The sequence below is a fragment of the Lynx canadensis genome, chromosome A2 (genome assembly GCF_007474595.2).
Source record: "Lynx canadensis isolate LIC74 chromosome A2, mLynCan4.pri.v2, whole genome shotgun sequence".
Classification (NCBI taxonomy): domain Eukaryota; kingdom Metazoa; phylum Chordata; class Mammalia; order Carnivora; family Felidae; genus Lynx; species Lynx canadensis.
Window position 1 is genome coordinate 81,403,460 of NC_044304.2, and position 20,509 is coordinate 81,423,968.

The 20,509-nt window shown below is 39.0% G+C and overlaps 1 protein-coding gene and 1 long non-coding RNA gene across 6 annotated transcripts in view; one reads left to right on the forward strand and one right to left on the reverse strand.

Moving 5' to 3' along the window:
• The window catches only part of LOC115508825, a 102,243-nt gene extending 85,034 nt beyond the window's left edge, over positions 1-17,209 (reverse strand). Inside the window, exon 1 of the long non-coding RNA XR_003967127.1 lies at positions 16,960-17,209. This is a non-coding gene — a long non-coding RNA (uncharacterized LOC115508825). The remainder of the gene's footprint in view (positions 1-16,959) is intronic.
• Positions 17,210-17,843: 634 nt separating this feature from the next.
• The window catches only part of PTPN12 (protein tyrosine phosphatase non-receptor type 12), a 103,413-nt gene continuing 100,747 nt past the window's right edge, over positions 17,844-20,509 (forward strand). For 4 of the 5 annotated variants that reach the window (XM_030307836.1, XM_030307833.1, XM_030307834.1 and 1 more), the window contains exon 1: positions 17,845-17,982. In XM_030307836.1, the coding sequence (XP_030163696.1) occupies positions 17,884-17,982 (99 nt within the window). In that variant the 5' untranslated portion in view covers positions 17,845-17,883. Of the gene's footprint in view, positions 17,983-20,509 lie in introns of all 5 variants that reach the window. The other variant, XR_003967128.1, reaches the window with a different exon arrangement.

A 20,509-nucleotide genomic window follows, 5' to 3' on the forward strand; every position in this document is an offset into this window, starting at 1 on the left:
GAATTCAGGCAGAAGACACACGAGGGGACTTTCTGTGGTGATGGGAATGTTTTATACCTTGATTGTTGCGGTGGTCACCTGTGTGTATATATTTATCAAAACTCCTCTAACTGTACACTCCAAATGGTGTCTTTTATACTGTCGTACCTCAAAAATTATATTTCTAAATTGTATCTCAAAAATTGATTTTAGGGGCGCCTGGGTGGCGCAGTCGGTTAAGTGCCCGACTTCAGCCAGGTCACGATCTCGCGGTCCGTGAGTTCGAGCCCCGCGTCAGGCTCTGGGCTGACGGCTCGGAGCCTGGAGCCTGTTTCCGATTCTGTGTCTCCCTCTCTCTCTGCCCCTCCCCCGTTCATGCTCTGTCTCTCTCTGTCCCAAAAATAAATAAACGTTGAAAAAAAAATTAAAAAAAAAAACTGATTTTAAAAAATGTCATGCACGATTGAAGAAAATTATTTAAAGTTAGGGAATCTGTGGGCTGGACCAGCAGCCTAGGAGCCCCCACACTAAATGCCACTCAATCATGGTTATATCCAAAAACATTTGCCACAGATTTCCAAAATATACCCTACTGAGCAATACCAGCCCCACTGTGAATATTTCCTGCTGTCTCTTAGTGGGATGGGAAGACACTAGAGGTTTTGAGCAGAGGAGGGATGTGACCTGACACGTCTGAAAAGGATTGTTCTAACCTTTGGGGCAGAGGTAGGCAAAGATCATAAAAGGCAGGTCAGAGATGACGGCGGCTTGGCCAAGGACAGTACCAAAGTGGGAATATGAGATGTACCAGGAAAGCCCTTCATAAGTTTCAGAGTACCTAAAGGGCATGTAAATAAAGAAAGAACTCAAAAAATGTTTGTTAGATTAAAAGAAGTAAAGAGTAGTAATTTTCAATATTCTTAACAATACTCATATCACATTACTTCATTATTTGATGCAACTAAAAAACACCCTGCGGTTTTAGCTGTGTCATTTTATATCTAAATACAATGACACATTATTTTCTGTTGAAATAAGATACAACAAAAAGGTTTTTTTTTAAGTTTTTTTTTTTAAACTGCCACAAAAAACATATTTCTTGCTTAAGTAAAATATTTTATCCTGGCTACTTCTTTGATAATTTAGTTTTCAATACCTTAAGTTCAGTGTAGTGAATATCAGTCTGTCGTATGAGTTTTGCTAAGTGTGGAAATTCATTAGATTATGCTGGAATTGTTTTAAGACTAGAATCTACTAAGTTGAATAGTTTAAACTCTGAGATTGCAGATAATTTCTTATGATTTGTCGTGTTCTCTTAAAACTGAGGAAAAACTAATTGAAGATTCTGTTTGGTTGACCACAGGCACACCGGTTTTATATTTAATGTCCCAATTTTTCCCTTGAAAATGCAGAAAAGTATTTATGAATGAAATGACTTTTGAAGTTTGCTTTAAAATAATCCTGTAGGGAGAGGGAATTAAGGGGATTCAGTGAAATAAGACTAGCCCTATGTTGATAACTGTCAAAGCTGGTTAATGAAGAATGGTGATTCATTTCACTATTCTCTTTCCTGTTGTATAAAATTATAATTTCTCACAATAAAAAGTTTTTAAAATCCAGGGCCTAATAATTCATTTAATATTTGTTGAATAACTGCTACGGGCCAGACTTTTACTAGGAACTTGGGAAAGATTTATTAGCTATGAGGCTAACACATGTTAAGGAGTTCATATCTACATATATAAACAAACAATTATAAAGCAATGTAAGGGTTATAATATTGTGTTAAATGCATAAAGTGCTGTAAGAGCTATGAAGGAGTGATTGATTCTGCCTGGTGAAATCACAGAATCTTCTCAGAGGACTGCTGTTCAGATTGGGTCCTGTAGGTTAAATAGGCTTTTTCTGTAACAAAATGAAGGTGGGAAGCCTCCACAGAGAAGGCAACATAACTACAGAAAATCATCGTATTCAGGCATTAAGAGGAATACAGAAGACAGTGAAAGAAATAAAAAGGTGTCAGATAGTAAATATTTGTATTTTTTACTGCCAGTATGTAAAACAGTGACTAACAATATACTGGCAGATCAAAATTTTCCTCCTGAATAAAGTTAATGTTTGAAAAAGCATTAAGAGGAAAGCAGCAGAGAGTAGTGTTTTAACACCCCAAAGGAGACAGCCTATAGAATGGGAAAAAATATCTACAAATCATATAATTGGTAAGGGTTTAGTATCTAGAATATATAAAGAACTCTTGCAACTCAACAATAAAAAGACAAAGAACTCAACTAAAACTTGTCAAAGAATTTGAATACACATTTCTCCAAAAAAGATACACAAATGGCCAACAGTTGTACAAAAAGATGCTCAACATCATAGTCATTTGGAAAACGCAATTCAAAACCACTATGAGGTACCACTCAACACCCACAAAGATGACTAAAAATTAAGGATATGAAGAAATTAGGACTCTTACTAGGAAGAATGTAAAATAGTGCAGACCACTTTGGAAAACAGTGTGATGGTTCCTTAAAAAGTTAAAAATAGAATTACCATACGACCTACTGCTCCAAATACATGTACATATATGTTCATAGCAGCACTACTGACAAAGCCAAAAGATGGAAACAATGTCCATCAATGAAAAATGGACGTGATTGAGGGAAAAATGGAGGAGTAATTGCTTAATGGACACAGGGTTTCATGTTTCCCATAAAACATGAAAATGTTTTATAACTAGAGGTGGCAGTTACACAATATTTTGAATATACCTTGAGGATATTATGCTAAGCGAAATAAGCCAGTGAAAAAAAAGACAAACACTGTATGATTCCACTTACATGAGGTACCTAAAGCAATCAGATGCATAGATACAGAGAGTAGAATGGTGATTCTCTGGGGCCGGGGGTAAGGGGAAAAGGTGAGTTGTTATTTAATGGATATAGCTTTTCAATTTCTCAAGATTAAAACATTCTGGATATCTGTTTCACCAAAATGTGAATATACTCAGCACTACTGAACTGTACATTTTTAAATAGTGAAGATAATAAATTCTGTGTTATATTTTTTACCATAATTATTTTATTAAGACATTTTTTAAGTTTATTTATTTTGACAGAGAGAGAGAGAGCAGAAGGGGCAGAGAGAGGGAGAGAGAGAGAATCCCAGGCAGGCTCCACCACTGTCCGCGCAGAGCTCAATGTGAGGCTCGAACTCATGAACCATGAGATCATGACCCGAGCTGAAGTCAGATGCTTAACCAACTGAGCCACCTAGGTGTCCTGTACCATAATTTTTTTAAAAGGCAAGACACCACTCAATGTAACACTGAACATTGGAACAATAAAAATTCTAAATCTGAGACAATAATTATTTCTGGGGAAGGAGGAAAGGGAAGGGCTAAAAAGAGATCTCAGTTCTATCTGTCATGTTTAAATCTGAAGCAAATATGACAAAACATTAGAATTTAAGATAAGCAAAAAATTCCACTAAATGAAAGACACCAGGCACAAGGAGTCACATATTATATGGTCCCCTTTGTATGAAATACCAACAGTAATAAATAGAGACAGATGAGAGATTGGTGGCTGCCAGGGGTTGACAGAAAAATGGAGGAGTAGGAAGTAATTGCTTAACGGGCACAGGGTTTCATTTTAGGTCATGAAAATGTCTTGGAAATAAACAAAGGTGGCAGTTACACAACACTGTGAATATACTAAATGCCACTGAATTGTTCACTTAAAAGTGGTCAATTTTATGCTATGTCAATGTCATGTCACATTAAAAATAACACTAAGTAAGGGGAGAAATTCAAGGAAGGAAGGATACTTATTGAAAAGGGTCAGATGCCCCAGATGAGTGGAAGAGGATGTACACTAAGAGGTCATTAGACCTGGCAAGTAGGAAGTCCATTTAGGAGAAGTGTGCTATTAGTCAGATTGTTGGGGTTGCAATAGATGGGCCAGTGTAGTAGTTCATGGGAATCTTGAGGATTTTGTAGAATAAGGGGAGTCAGTGGAGAGGGAAAGACTGGAGACAGATAAAAGAGATATTTGTACAGCACAACTAGGAAGAGATAAAAGAAGGCAGAGAAGGTTTAACAGGGAGAGAGGTTAGCCTTGGAAAGGACTAAGAATCCTAATAATGGAGAGAAACAAGTAAGTATGAGGTAAATTTATGATTTCCAAATTTTACTTGGAAAGCAGAGAGAGGGAATGGGTTTAAACTTGGTAATTCCTACTTTTTCTAGGAATGAGGAAGCAGGGTATAGGGCTTGGGGAGCCACGGGGGTACCAAGAATGAATAAGAAGACTGCCTTTATTTTCTTAAAATTTTTTTTTAAATGTTTATTTATTTTTGAGAAAGACAGAGAGAGAGAGAGAGAGCACGAGTAGGGGAGGCACAGAGAAATAGGGAGACACAGAATCTGAAGCAGGCTCTAGGCTCTGGGCTGTCAGCACACAGCAATGTGGGGCTCAAACTCATGAACCTTGAGGCCATGACCTGAACCAGTGAAGTTGGACGCTTAACCAACTGAACCATGCAGGAGCCCCAGAGGACTGCCTTTCAAGAAGAGTTAATACATATTCTTCTCAAGCTATTACAAAAAATAGAAAAGGAAGGAAAACTTTCAGATTCATTTTATGAGGCTAGCATTACCCTGATACCAAAACTAAATAAAGACACCACAAAAAAAAGAGAACTGCAGGCCAATATCTCCAATGAACATAGATACAAAAATCCTCAACAAAATACTAGCAAATCAAATCCAACAATACCTTAAAATAATAATTCACAGGGAGCCTGGCTGGCTCAGTCAGAGGAGCATGCAACTCTTGATGGTGGAGTTGGGGTCGAGCCCCATGTTGCATGTGGAGATTACTTAAAAAATAAAGAAAGAAAGTTCTTAAAAAAAAATCATTCACCATGATCAAGTGGGATTTATTCCTGGGTTGGAAGTGCTGTTCATGACATCGATGAGAGAAAGGATAAGAACCATATGATCATTTCAATAGATGCAGAAAAAGCATTTGACAAAGTACAGCATCCTTCACCATACACAAAAGTAAACTCAAAATGGATTAAAGACCTAAATGTAAGACCTGAAATCACAAAATCCCTAGAAGAGAGCACAGGCAGTAATATCTCTGACATCAGCCATAGCAACATTTTTCTAGATAGGTCCCCTGGGACAAGAGAAACAAAAGCAAAAATAAACTATTGGGACACATCAAAATAAAAAGCTTCTGCACAGCAAAAGAAACAATGAACAAAACTAAAAGACAAACTACTGAATTGGAGAAGATATTTGCAAGTGACATATCCAATAAAGGGATAGTATCCAAAATGCATAAAGAACTAATACAACTCAACACCTCCAAAAACAAATAATCCAACTAAAAAATAAGAAGTCATGAACAGATATTTCTCCAAAGACATCCATATGGCTAACAGACACGTGAGAAGATGCTCAACATCACTAATCATCAGGGAAATTCAAATCAATACTACTAAGAGATATCATCTCGTACCTGTCAGAATGGCTAAAATCAAAAACATGAGAAACAAGTGTTGGTGAGGATGTAGAGAAAAAGGAACCGCTGTGCACTGTTGATGGGAATGCGAACTGGTGCAGCTACTCTGGAAAACAGTATGGAGATTCCTCAAAAAGTTAAAAATAGAGCTACCGTACAATCCAGGAATCACACTACTGGGTATCTACACCCAAAATACAAAAACACTAATTCACCAGGATACATACACCCCTATGCTTCCAGCAGCATTATTCACAACAGCCAAGATATGGAGGCAGCCCAAGTGTCCATCAAATGATGAATAGATAAAGAAGAAGAAATATATACACATACACAATGGAATGTTACTTACCCATAAAAAAGAATGAAATCTTGCCATTTGCAACAACATGGATGGATCTAAAGAGTATAATGTTAACTGAAATAAGTCAGAGAAAGACAAATACTATATGATTTCACAAGTATGTGGAATTTAAGAAATAAACAAGCAACAGAAAAAAAAAAGAAGAGAGAGACACACACAAACCAAGAAAAAAACTCTTAACTATGGAGAACAAATTGATGGTCACCAAAGAGCAGCTGGGGGAGGGGTGGGTAAAATGGGTGATAAGGATTAAGGAGTGGACTTGTGATGAGCACCAGATAATTAAAATAAAAACTTAAAAACAGATAAAGAGATAGATAAATGACTGGGCAGCTTTGAGGGCTTTGGTGGAAATCATAAATATCTTGTATATACACATACACGCAGACACACAAATCCACAATTAAAAACTTTAACTGTTAAAAGCATTGCATAATTAATATTATACCTCATAAATTGCTCATCAGAAATAAAACCACTATACTGTACCATCTGTATGACGTTATTGGATTTGTGACATATACATATACTTAAAAGTAGTCTTTACGTAACATGCAAGAGAAAGATCAGTCAAGAATAAACTGAGAGAGCAAATTGGTATCTACTGAAGCAACATCAAATGTCAAACATTCAACTAGGAAAAGGAAATGAAAGATCTCTAGGGGACAAGTTACGATTAAAGAAAGATACAAATATCTCACTAAAATTTTGAAATGAGACTACTTAACTATTGACAAGGAGAGGGTAGATAATAATTGCTTTGATAAATTACATAGCTCATTTCTTTGAAATGAAGGAAATACATACCTTAAAGTTTAAAATAAACTATTTTTAAGGTTTGTTTTTCAAACAAAAGTAACTGGCAGAACATAATACAAGAAAATTTTACAATTATTTTAATGCACTGAATGCTTATAGTTCAAAGTTAAGAAAAATGAGCTATCTATGAACAGTAAGTGCCTTTAAACAACTTTTAAACTACTAGATGAACTTGAATATGGCTACAAAATGGGCAGCTTGAAATGTGATAGTCACTGATGAGGCAAGGTAATCATCTAATGATTTCACTGAATGAAACAGAATATGCATGTAAGGTGCCTTGTGGAATTCCATGGGCATTAAAATTTTTTTACACAGTGTTATGATACGTTCTGGAAATGAAATTTCCCTCTATAGAGTTTAGGGTTTAGGTTTAGAGTTTAGAAATTTCCCTCTATAGAGTTGAATAGCTCCCTAACAACACCAATTATGTATGTTTGACTACAGGCTGAATAACCGAGAAGCTCAAAGAAATCTCAGCTTTAACAGTGGTCTACACAGAAACATGAAATGAAAAATTTTTCACAGAATAATGAAAGTTATAGATAAAAAGAGAAAATCACATTGGTACTTTTTAAAAAATATTTTATTGAAAAAAAATTTTAAGTTTATTTATTTTGCAAGAGACAGTGTAAACGGGAGGCAAGGGAGGACCAGTGCAGAGCCAGATGTGGGGCTCAAACTCATGAAACTGTGAGATCATGATCTGAGACAAAACCAAGAGTTGGATGCTCAACTGACTGAGCCACCCAGGTACCCCTTAAGGATTTTATTTTTAAGGAATCTCTACACCCAATGTGGGTCTTGGAACTTACAACCCCAAAAGCAAGTCACATGCTCCACTAACTGAGCCTGCCAGGTGTCTCCACATTGGTACGTTAAACAAAATTTACTTTTTACTGTGGCAAAACATACCTAACATAAAATTTACTATTTTAAGGTTTTTAAAGTATATGGCTCAAGCAATGAAACTGAATTAGTTATCAAAAATTCCCAACAAACAAAAGTCCAGGACCAGAAAGCTTCACAGGTGAATTAAAGAAGAGTAATATCTATTTTTCTCAAATTATTCCAAAAACTAGAAGAGGGAGGAAAGTTTCCTGATTCATTCTATGAGGCCAAAACCAGATAAAGACACCACAGAAAAAGAGAACTACAGGCCAATATTTCTGGTGAACACAGATGCAAAAAATCTTCAACAAAATATTAGCGAACAAAATCCAGCAATATATTAAAAAATATCATTCACCATAACCAAGCAGGATTTAGTCCCAGGATGCAAAGATAACTCAATATTTGCAAATCAATTAACATAAAAAATCACATCAACAAGAGAAAGGACAAAACCCTATGATCATTTCAATAGATGCAGAAAAAGAATTTGACAAAGTACACCATCCATTCATGATAAAAACCCTCAACAAAGTACATACCTCAACAGAATAAAGGCCATATATGAAAAACCGACAGGTAACATCATCTTTTCAATGGTAAAAAACTGAGAGCCTTTCCCCTAAGGTCAGGAACAAGACAACGATATCCACTCTCACCACTTTTATTCAACACAGTACTGGAAATCCTAGCCACAGCAATAACAAAAAGAAATAAAAGGCATCCAAATTGGTAAAACTTCAAATATTTGCAGATGATATGATATTCTATATAGAAAATCCTAAAGATTTTACCAAAAAACTACTAGAACTGTTAATGAATTCAGTAAAGTCACAGGATACAAATTGAAGATACAGAAATCCATGACATTTCTATAGAGTAATAATGAAGTAGCAGAAAGAGAAATTAAGAAAACAGTCCCATTTACAAATGCACCCAAAATAATAAAATACCTAGGAATAAATTTAACCAAGAAGGTGAAAGATTTGTACTCTGAAAACTATAAAACACTGATTAAAAAAAATGAAGATGACATAAGGAGATGGGAAGATATTCCAGACTCATAGATTGGAACAACAAATGCTGTTAAAATGTCCATACTACCCAAATTAATCTACAGATTTAATGCAATCCCTATCAAAATACCAACTGCATTTTTTGCAGAACTAGAATAAATAATGCTAAAATTTGTATGGAACTGCAAAAAGACCCTAGCCAAAATAATATTAAAAAAGAAAAATAAGGGCCATCTGGGTGCTCTGGCAGTTAAGCATCTGACTCTTGATTTCGGCTTAGGTCATGATCTCGTGGTTGTTAAGTTTGAGCCCTGCGTCATGTCAGAGCTCGCTACTAGCAGTGAGGAGCCTGCTTGATATTCTCTCTTTCTCTTTTTCTCTCTCTCTCTCCTCTCTCTCTCTCTCTCTCTCTCTCTTTCTCTCTGCTCCTCCCCAGCTTGGGCTCTCTCTCTCTCAAAATAAATAAATAAACTAAAAAAAAAAAAAAAAAAAGGGAGAAACAAAACTGGAGATATCACAATCCCAGATTTCAAGATATACTACAAAGCTGTAGTGAAGAAAACATGTAGTACTGGCACAAAAATAGACACATAGATCAACATAATGAATAGAAAATCCAGAAATAAACCTATGATTATAAGGTCAATTAATCTTCGACAAAGGAAGCAAGAATACGCATTTGGAAAGAGTCTCCTCAACAAATGATGTTGGGAAGAAGAGACAGTTACATGTCTAAGAATGAAACTGGACCACGTTCTTATACCATACACAAAAATAAATTCAATATGGATTAAGGACCTAAGTGTGAGACCTGAAACCATAAAACTCCTAGAAGGGAGCACGGGCAGTAATTTCTCTGACATGGGACACAGCAACATTTTTCTAGGTATGGCTCCTGAGGCAAGGGACACAAAAGCTAAACTGTTGGCACTGTACCTAAATAAAAAGTGTCTTCATAGCAAAGGAAACAACGAACAAAAATTCCCTGAAAGACAACCTACTGAATGGGAGAAGATATTTGCAAGTTACATATCCAATAAAGGTTTAGTATCCAAAATATATAAAGAAGTGATACAACTCAACACCCAAAAAACAAATAATTAAAATAGTTGAAATTAAAATAGTTAAAAAATGGGCAGAAGACATGAACAGATAATTCTCCAAAGAAGACATCCAGATGGCCAAAAGACATATGAAAAAATGTTCAACGTCACTTATCATCAGGGAAATGCAAATCAAAACCACACACCTGTCAGAATGGCTAAATTCAAAAACATGAGAAACAACAAGTGTTGGCAAGGATGTAGAGAAAAAGGAACCCTCACGCACTGTTGGTGGGAATGCAAACTGGTGCAGCCACTATGTAAAACAGTATGGAGGTTCCTCAAAAAATTAAAAATACCATATGATGCAGTAATTCCACTACCTGGTATTTACCCAAAGAATATGAAAACACTAATCTGAAAAGATACACACCCCCAAGTTTATAGCAGCATTATTTGCAATAGCCAAATTATGGTAGCAGCTTAAGTGTCCACAGATTGATAAATGGATAAAAAGTGATATGTATATACACGTATATACGTGTGTATATATACGTGTATATATATATATATACACACACACACTATACACGTGTGTATATATATATATACACGTATATATACACTATATACGTGTGTATATATACGGGTCTATATATATATACACACTATATACACGTATATAGTGTATATATATGTGTGTGTGTGTGTATACACACATGTATATATACACACACATGTCATTAAAAAGAATGAAATCTTGCCAAATAAGTCAGAGAAAGACAAATACCAAATGATTTCAGTCATATGTGGAAATAAGAAACAAAACAAATGATCAAGGGAAAAAAAGAGGCTAACCAAAAAACAGACTCTGAACTATAGAGAACAAACTCGAGGTTACCAGAGGGGGAGGTAGGAGAACAGATGGGTGAAATAGGTGAAGGGGATTAAGAGTACACTTTTCATGATGAGCACTGACTAATGCGTAGAACTGTTGCATCACTGTATTGTACACCTGGAACTAATATAAACTACACTGGAATTAAAAAAACAAAAAAAAGAAAAAAAAAAAAGATCCACAACTGCTGTATTCCCCCTACCCTCAGTCCCTGGTAAATACCAATATACTTAATGTTTCTATGAATTTGAATGCTTTAGATACCTCATATAAGCGGAATCACAATTTATTTTTTTCTAATTTTATTGAGAAATAATTGACATGCATCACTGTGTAAGTTTAATGCATACATCATGATGTTCTGACTTATATATATTGTGAAATAATTACCACAATTGGTTCACCTAATCTCCATTATCTCATATAAAAGAAGGAAAAAAAAAAACTTTCTCTTTGTGATGTGAACTCTTAGGATTTACTCTCTTAACAACTTTCCTATACATTATATAGCAGTGTTAACTATAATCATCATGTTGCATATTACATTCCCAGTACTTAATCTTATTAAGTGGAAGTTTGTACTTTTTGACCATCTTCCTCCAAATCCTCCTCTCCTCCACCGTTTACTGCTAGTAACCAAAAGTCTGATCTCTTTTTTTATGAGCGTGGTTTATTTTTTTCTTTTTTAGATTCTACATATAAGTGAGACCATTCAGCATTTTTCTCTGTCTACAATTTATTTTTAATCCAAAATATTAGCAGTCACTGAATGAAAGGGATTTTTCCTTGTTTTATTTTGGGGCTTTCTGTTGCTAATTGGGCCTGAGCCCAGTAAATACACTGGATGGATTTTATATGGTACAATCATATTTCACAGCCTCTGCTAATGATCCATTCCTGAATATAGAAATTAAATGTCATTATGTTGAAAGATCACTAATTAGATACTAAGGTAGTACTTGACTTTGAAGTTATTTATAAAATTTTAATTTTTCTTTGGATGTTAAATGAAATGGATGTTTTAACATCTTTGGAAGTTAAAAGAAAAGTTAGAGGGTAGATTTAATTACTGCATTCACCTGCAGTTAGTATTTATTACTATACTCTTTAACCTTTGTTATACAACACTGGGAAATTTTCATTGAGCGGAGAATTGCCTGGGTTTTGGTTCCAGTTCTGCCATCTATATGACCTTGGGCAAATCATTTAATTCCTTTAAGCTTAGGCATTATTATCCCCAGTAGTATTCTAATCCATAAAGATGGATGGAGATAATCATACTTGGCTTACCTACCTTGGGGTAGAGTTATGGGAATAAATGGAGAGTATTATGTCAAAAAGCTCTGAAATATTAGCTTTGGAAATACATATTAAGGATTAAAGAAACCTCATCCTTTCCCAAACTTCTCTCCATTTTTATATGCCTTTTTCTAAAAATGTTATGCCATACTAGACTAAAAAGTTATGCTGCTTTTTCCCCAGTTCCCTATCTATTGGACTATATGCTTCAAAAGTAAACTCACATTAAAAATGGTCAATAGCTTTACAGCTTTTTTTTTTGTGGTGACTAGGTCTAGGAATAAGGGAGTAAGGGATACCAGAAATAAATTAGAGAAGAATTCCCCTTTCTTCTTCCTTATTCACTCTCCTGTAACTTCCTAGTTAGGAGACCTTTAGTTTGAAAGTGTAGACACGACTAAGGGGTGTTTATACATGACAAGTGAATATTACAAGTGCTACTTTGGGGGAATCTCAGGAATGGTTTGAATCCTCATCTGCAGTTTCACTTAAATTACACCAGATATTAAAGCACTGTGACTCAGTGGTTTGTGCAACAAGCTGGAAACTCAGGACCTGTGGGTTCTGGCCATGCGTCTGACATTTGTATTTTACAAGTGAGCTAGTCATGCCCACTCCCATGTTTTATTTAGTTTTCATCTATTAATGAGGGCAATGATGCGAAATTACATCCCAGAGTTGTTAAAAAAGAACAAAGAACAACTTGCAAAGAGTTACAATGCCATGAAAGCCATAACAAAGGTAGTTTTCATGAGAGAATATACATAAAAATACTCCAAAAGTTAAAATTTCTATACAGATATAAAGCATTACTTTTACCTGAGTGAGGGGGGAAGGGTACACTGTGAATATGAAACAGGTAGATAATCCTGAAACCCATTTTGAATTACTGGTTTCAAACTCCACCCCCTCCCCCAACCTTCACAAAAGTAGTAAGAAGATAAATTTTGAAAGCGGTATTTTGGTTTTCCTTTCATCCCTCATGTCTTTACCCAGAGTGAAGGTGGCGAGTGAGTAGGGCAAGAGCCCAAAGAAGGGCTGTTTTACAGGAGGTAAAAAGTAAAAGGTTCAGAAATCATTCACTGTTTGTTTTTTTAACCAGTTTCTTATTTTGTGTTTTTGGTGAGTGAGGGTAATGTGTAGCACACTAATTCTGAAACATACCTCCTAGAAGACGAAACCACGGCTTCGAGAGCTTAAGTGACACCCTGGGTAAGAAATGGAGTGGGCGTTTGAAACTTCATCTCTCTCACTTCACGCACAGCCCATGCTCTTTCTTGTTGCCCTGTTCTGTATCAGGAAAAGCAGAATTTCTTTTTGGAATAAATGCCAAACAGACCTGTCCTGAAAAGTTATTCAGTCAAGTTGTTCCAGGGATTCTCCCCACCTCCCTCATGGCCACATGGGTTGTATCGTGACATCTCTACACATCTCTATATGGCTGCTTAATGTTTCTTTCTTGACTAACTGGATTCTTTATGATTTCTATTCTTACAAGGCCTGCCCTAATTGTACCCCATGGCATTCAGCTTCTACCCTTGCTGTTTAACGCTCTCTAGGTTTCTAAGTTAGGATTCTGAACAGTGAGAACTGCTTGGCCAACATGATGTTTCTACACCAGGTCACAGGATGCTGGCCAGTTTTACATGGGGATTAGTTAACTTGGGTCAAGTGCGGCTGAGGATGAGCAAGATAGTCAAGTTTCTTGAGAACTGTTGTAGGTCGGTATTCTGAAACTTAGCCTGTGCCACTTAAAAAATTCTCTCAAATAAGATCTGCTTTCATTTTTCTTCATTTGTATGTTTTTATTAACGATATTGCAGGGGCACCTGGGTGGCTCAGCTGGTTAAGTATCAGACTAGACTTTGGCTCAGGTAATGATCTCACAGTTTGTCAGATCAAGCCCCACATTGGGCTCCATGTTTAGGATTCTCTCTCTCTCTTTCTCTCTCTTTCTCTCCCCATCCCCCGCATGTTCTCTCTCTCTCTCTCTCTCTCTCTCTCTCTCTCTCTCCCAAAACAAATTAAAAAAAAAAAAAGAATTATAAAGAAGATATTGCCATTCTTCTTATCACCTAGATTGGAAGTCTAAAAAATTTTAAATAGATTTAATTTTGTTGGAAAAGTAATGCACACAGAGTAAAATATTTGGAATATAAAAGGGTATACACACTGGAAGTTGTCTCCTTTCTACCAAAGATTCTCAAAGCCCTCCTAGAGGCCAACACAAGCGAACAGTTTTTGAAGTATTTTTCGCAACGTTCTATGTTCAAGCATTTTATCCACATTCTATTTTACATAAAAGTAAATAAATATCATAAATACAATGCCTACCTTGTCTCATTTAATAAGTACATCTTGGGGCCTACTCCACATAAACATATAAAGATTATTTTTTTCATATTTTGAATGGCTTCAAAAAACTTAATTATATGTATGTGATTTTGTTTTTTAACTAGTCCCTTTTGGTAGGAAGGTATATTGTTTCCACTTTTACTACAAATAGGGTTGCAATAAGTATATATGTTTGTATACAGCTGTAAATATTATCTATAAGTTTTTCAGCTAAAGCATGCATAACGTTTCCATTTTTATACATTTATGGACAAATTGCCTCTCATCATCTGTGCATGAAAGTTTCCATTTGCCCATACCATGCATAGCCCTGTGTACTGTGAACCTTTCTGATCTCTTCTAATTTGGTAATTTCAGTCATTTGTAATTTTACCTTCTTTCTTTCTTGTTCACTAAGTCAGTCAGTCATCTAGTTCTCTGAGTTCTTTGTCTCTCTCAATTCCAATTCCATCTGTGTCTTTTTTTTTCTTAATTTTTATTTTAGAGAGTGAGAAAGAGCAGGGGAGAGAGAGGCAGAGGTTGGGGGAAGAGAGAGAGAGGGTGAGAGAGAAAATCCCAAGCAGACTCCACATTCAGCGTGGATCCCCACTTGAGGCTTGATCCCATGACCGTGGGGTCATGACCTGAGCCGAAATCAAGAGTCAGTGCTCAACTAACTGAGCCACCCAGGCGCCCCATCCATGTCTTTGTAATTGAAGTACTATGACCTTAGTTACAGCTTTTGTTGCTTCATGTATTGGCTCCTAATACCTCATTCCATTCTTTCCACTTATTAAGTCATGATTTATCCAAAAAGTGCCAGATTGCTATTTTCCTAATTTTACTTCTATTCTCAAAATCCTTTGGTGACTTCCACTGACAATATGAAGTGTGCATCATTCTCCAGGCATTCAACATCCTCCAGAATCCAATCCCTATCCACTTTAGCGCCTTCACACATATATAAAAATTCTGCTACAAACTTCTGCTTTACTGTCTTCATGCTTTTTGTTTCATCACTTCTCTTACATGGGAGCTCTTCTTTCCGTTCAAACCCAATTTCACATATCCTTCAAGGATAGGACCACTGCATCGTGATAACCAATTCACAATTGTCTCTTCTCAGAACTGTTAAACGACTCAACATCTGTATCACTCATTTGGTATCACTCATGGTATAACTAACCGCTTATTGTTTTTCCTCCAGGCTATGCACTCTAAGAAGCCATCCCTAAAAACACTGATGTATCTTGCATGCGCGCACACACACACACACACACACAGCATAATCTCTCATATTTACAACCCTTCATATTTTGAGGTAGACAAGAAATATCTGTAGATTGAAACATGACCTAAGTATGTTAAAATGAGGAAGGTACTGCCAAGCCCTTGCAAAAGAGTTTAAATACATAGAGGTACATTTGTTCTCCCTAACCTACATCAGATGCCACAGGTAGCTGCTAAGAACTCAAAAAACACACAGTGTTACAGGAAAGAGAGAGAAGCATGCCAGTTAAGAGGAAAAGTAAAAAAATTGCAAAAACACTAGTCAAAATGGAGTCAGTAACTCAAAACAAGTAACACTTCCCATCAGACTGTCCCTAGACCATTAGTTAGACAACTTGTCTAGCATATAGTCTTTATAAATCACCCTCTGGTTTGTACATTCTTTTGATACATCAAAAGTAGAAGTACTCTTGATCATCTGCCCATTTCTTTGCTGAGAGTCTAATTTCTTTTCCAGTTCTGGAGGAAAAGGGGTACTTACAGCAAGCTATCTTAGTAGGTGATCAAGTCCAGATCCTGACCTTTCCATCCAGTGAAATGGAGTCTCAGTAACTGATTAAAGTAAAATACTCCAGACCCTTGTTTCAGATAAAGCTTACCTTAGAAACTGAACTGTTCCTCTAAGTGAATTTTTAAATATGGAACAAACCTGTATCATTTTACACTGTATATATATGTATATATATATATAATGTAAAATGTATATTTTTATTTATAAATGCATAGTTAGAGATTTAGAAAGGCACACCTGCAAGTGCCTATTTCTGAGAGGAGGAGTGGATTAGTACACACTAATTGTATTATTAAAAAAATTTTTTTTATCTGCGACTCAAACCTATTCTCTTGAAGGAGTTTATTCCATAGTAGTTCTAAACATTCATCTGGGAAAAGGGGGCTATCACTTATATTTTCTATTTAACCAAATTCCTTGACCAAGCAGCGTATCTGTAAAAAATGCTTGTGGGTATAAGTGACCAAAAAAAAAGTCTGTGAATAAAATCCTTCACTTCTGTCACATTACCACATGTTTACCTTCCTTAGAGGAAATATAACCGTTGTACTGAAAACAAGATTTGCGTTCTAGTTTTGGCTCTGCTAAGAATATGCTGAGGGAACTTAGGCGAATCACTTTCTTTGTAAAATGGTTAATTAGACTAGGACGTATATTCTGATCACTAGAAGATTTACAAAGATGTATGAAGATTTATAAAATCCATTCAATGGAGAAAAATCTATTACTCATTTTGGAAGGGCTGCGAATCTAAGCGCAAGACAAATTCCCTTTCATTCAGCAATCACAACCCCCAACACAAGCGTGTTGGATGCACTCCAAATAGGAGCTCACTCGTCAGGGTTTGGACGGATTTGCAAAAAAGCAAAAGTCCTTTCACTCAAGAAACGTTTCCTTTTTCTTGACCGTAGCCATTCCCCAAAGTGCCAAGGTCTAATTGCCGTCAATAGTCACCAAACCACTAGTAAGATGAAGACATACCTGCTGTGAACGTGGAGGTGACACAACTACAGTTCCCAGCATGCCTCTCTATCCCACCGCCGCCCTCTCCCGCCCCCGCTCCTGGACTCCCGCGGATCGGGACTTGTAGTCCTAGCCCACAGTTGTGGGCGGCGCAGAAGCGCTCTAGAACGATGCTTTTCCCACTAGCAGGCCGTGAGCCCGCAAGTTCCAACTAAAATCTTACTCGACTGACTAGGATTTACTCTGTTCAGAGGCGAACTCCCTCCTTCCAGACCTCCTCAGACCTACTAGCAGGCGGGGGGGAACCACGCCCCGGAAGTAGAGTCAAGTAGCCCAGCCGACAGCTAAAAGCCTTCCAGCCATTCCGAGAGGGGCTGGCACCAGCAGGGCGGGCTTGGGAGAGTGGCCCGGAGGCGGGGTGGGCGGGGTGGGGTGGGGTGAAATCGGCGCGTCCTAGCGCCTGGGGCGGAGCTACGGCGCGGGGCCGCGCGTCTGGGTGGCGGCGGGGCCGCGCCCGTGGGGAGAGGCGGCTGCGGGTGCTGGTGGAGGTGGGGGGGGGAGGAGGAACCGGGAAGGGGGGGGCAGGGAGAGCGGAGAGCCGTGTTCCTGAGGCGGTGGCGGCGTCTCCCAACGAAGGAGGAGGAGGGCGGGGAAGGAGGATGGAGCAAGCTGGGGGTTGGGGTTGGCGCTAGCCGCAGCGGATCGCCTCGTACTGTGGGAGAGCGGCCGCTGCTCCTGGAAGTTGTGGGGTCGGGAACCGGGCCGGTGCTGCCGCTGCCGCCGCCTTAAGCGGTGAGGAGCCGAAAGGAGTGGCGAGGCTAGGCGGGGGTCGGGAGGGAGGGGAAGGGCCGGGAAAGCGAGCTGGGGAAGACTGAGCGAGCTCTGCGCCGGGCGGGCGGGCGGCGGGGGGGCCAGCCACCGCAGCCGGGGGGACGCGGGAGGATGGAGCAAGTGGAAATCCTGAGGAAATTTATCCAGAGGGTTCAGGCCATGAAGAGTCCGGACCACAATGGGGAGGACAACTTCGCCCGGGACTTCATGGTGAGTCCTTCCCCTTGCTGTCGCCTCCTTTCGCCGGCACCGGAGCCCACCACCGCCTCGCCCAGCCGGCCCGGGCAGCCAGCGCTTTGTGTGCAGCTGAGAGGAGAGGGGCGGAGTGGCGCGCACCAACTCCTTAGGGCCGGGTGGTCTCGAAGGCCGGCGGGAGGTGAGACCGCCTCCGCCCCTCGGCCGCCTTCCCTCCCATCCCGCTTTCGTGGCCCCCACCGCGGGCGCCAGGGGCGCGAAAGGAGCGGCCCCGGCGGAGCCCGCACTCTGCACCGCCGCCGCCGGCGACCACCTATTGTTTCTCGGGCCGGGAATCGAAGCCGAAGGAGGTGCAGACCCGGGGCGGGAGGGGGGGCTCGTCCCTCCACCCCCACTCCCTAACCAGCCTGCCCCTCCTGGGAGGGTCGAGGCAAGGTGTCTACCCTGGGTGGAGAGCAGATCGCAGCTGATGGAGGTACGGGGGTGTTGAGGTTGGCATTAACTCCTGGGGTCCCTTTGCTCAGGCTGGTCTCAGAAGTGGGCAAGGGAGGAGTTCTGCCGTTTTTTGGGTTCTCAGTTATTATTCCAAGGCTTGGGAAAGGATTGTGCGTAAGGAATCCCTTGGTTTGCCCAATTCCATCTACCCTCGTCCGGTCTCTTGTCTCTGGAGACCCAGGTTTGAGATGGCGTTGGGGTCATCGTGACTTTAGGTTGACGGGGTGTGTGTGTGTGTGTGTGTGTGTGTGTGTGTAGGGGGTGATTATCCTGAAGGAAGCCTACTTCGGACTCCCTAGGGGATATTGTCGAAGGCGGAGGGGATGTGACTATCACTTCCTATCCGGGGTGGGGGTGGGGAACTTGGGAACAATAGTCCTGGTGGGGCGGAGGCAACGAAACGGGCTGAAGCCCTGAACTGGGAGATAACCTTCTCAGCCTCCCCCCGCCCCCCTCTTTCCGCCCTCTGCTTGGGCTGGCTGGCTGGAGAGGAGGTTAAAAGCCTTGTTCGTGAAATTGCTCTAGATACATCACTTATTGAGGGGGTCAGATACAAAGGCGTGGGACCAGAAGTCGACTTCCTACATTGTCCCTCCGGCCCCCCTTTTATTTTTCTGCTGGACAATGTTCCCTTTAGGGTTGTTTCTCGGCTTAGGAGGCGGTGGTTGCGGCTGCTGCTCCTACGGATATTGCGCAAGACTGGGGCGTTGGAAACTCTGGAGGTCTGGGGAATGGAAAAGGAAGTGGGACTTTGGGAAGAGGTTGCTCCTTAGCCTTGGCGGGGTTTGAGAATGGGAAATAAACTAGGGAAAATTTTGCTCCTGGGCAAGATACAACTCCAAGAATAAGCACTTAACTCCGAAATTCTTGATTGTAAAAAGGATACACAGTTAATGTCTATAAAAATGAATGAACAGCAAACGCTGGCTAGTTTTTGTTTCAAAGTACAGTTTAATTGTTTACAAGGTGCAGGTGATATGACTTTTAGTACTGAAATGCTTTTTCACATTTTAAAGCGACTCCAGTCTAGTAAAGCCTTAGCATTAAAATTGTTAACAGCTTATAAAATAGATCGTTGACCTTACTCAATATAATAATAATATTGTTGAGCTTTGTGATTCCCGCCTTCCTAGACCAATAATAGAGGATAGGAGTAAGATTTTGTTAGTATCTTTTCAGAACAGAAAAATATAAATAATCTATGCCTTCTTTTAAACATTTTCTGTTGATATTTAGCCTATGTATTTTTGAAAAATTAATTTTTGGTCGAAGTAAAGGTAAGGAACATTTTCTCGACTTACATTGAGAATTTTGATTGTGTTCGTATCTTTTGGGTAGTGTCACTTACCAATAATTGGATGGAGTCCCTTTTTTCTATATTTTTAGCAAAAATAGAAAATATTTACTTAAGATATTTTAAAAGTTTAAAATTAGTCTATTACAGTCTTATTTTGGTTATGGAAGAAGAGGTGGTGTGGTCCATGGTCACTTCTCCTTTGCATGCTAGTCATCTGGTTATCCCTGGGCACATCCTGTCAGGAAAGAGCATTGTTTGGTGATGAAGGCCATCAGGACAGGTGCCCAGTCTCTGAACTACAGGGGAAGTAGCCTTGGGGTTTGTGCTTTGGGGATGAGTCAGGGATTCCTATTGGAGATTTCATTTCTGAAGGACTAAATGAGTTTCTTTTTTTTCCATAATACCTAGGGATACTAGGTGAGTCTACATTCGAGATTTGATGACTAAGGCTATTCTTTTATAGTGCTTGCTTTTTTTATTCCATGACTTGATAAGCAATAGCTATAATTAAGACTGCTAGATTGTGCTGCTTTTTCCCTTGGGTGGTATGCTGGTGGGAAACCATGCCCTTCTACCATGGAAAGAGAATAGAAAATCAGCTAATAATTTTAAGTGTTCTGTTATTCTTCAAATCTTATGTGGGCTAAAAATGCATTTTTAAATTTTAGCATTTTAGAACTGAGCCTTAGAGATAATCTAGCTGTTATAATCCTGTTCAAGTATAAAGTACTAATGTTCATTGTTTCAAAT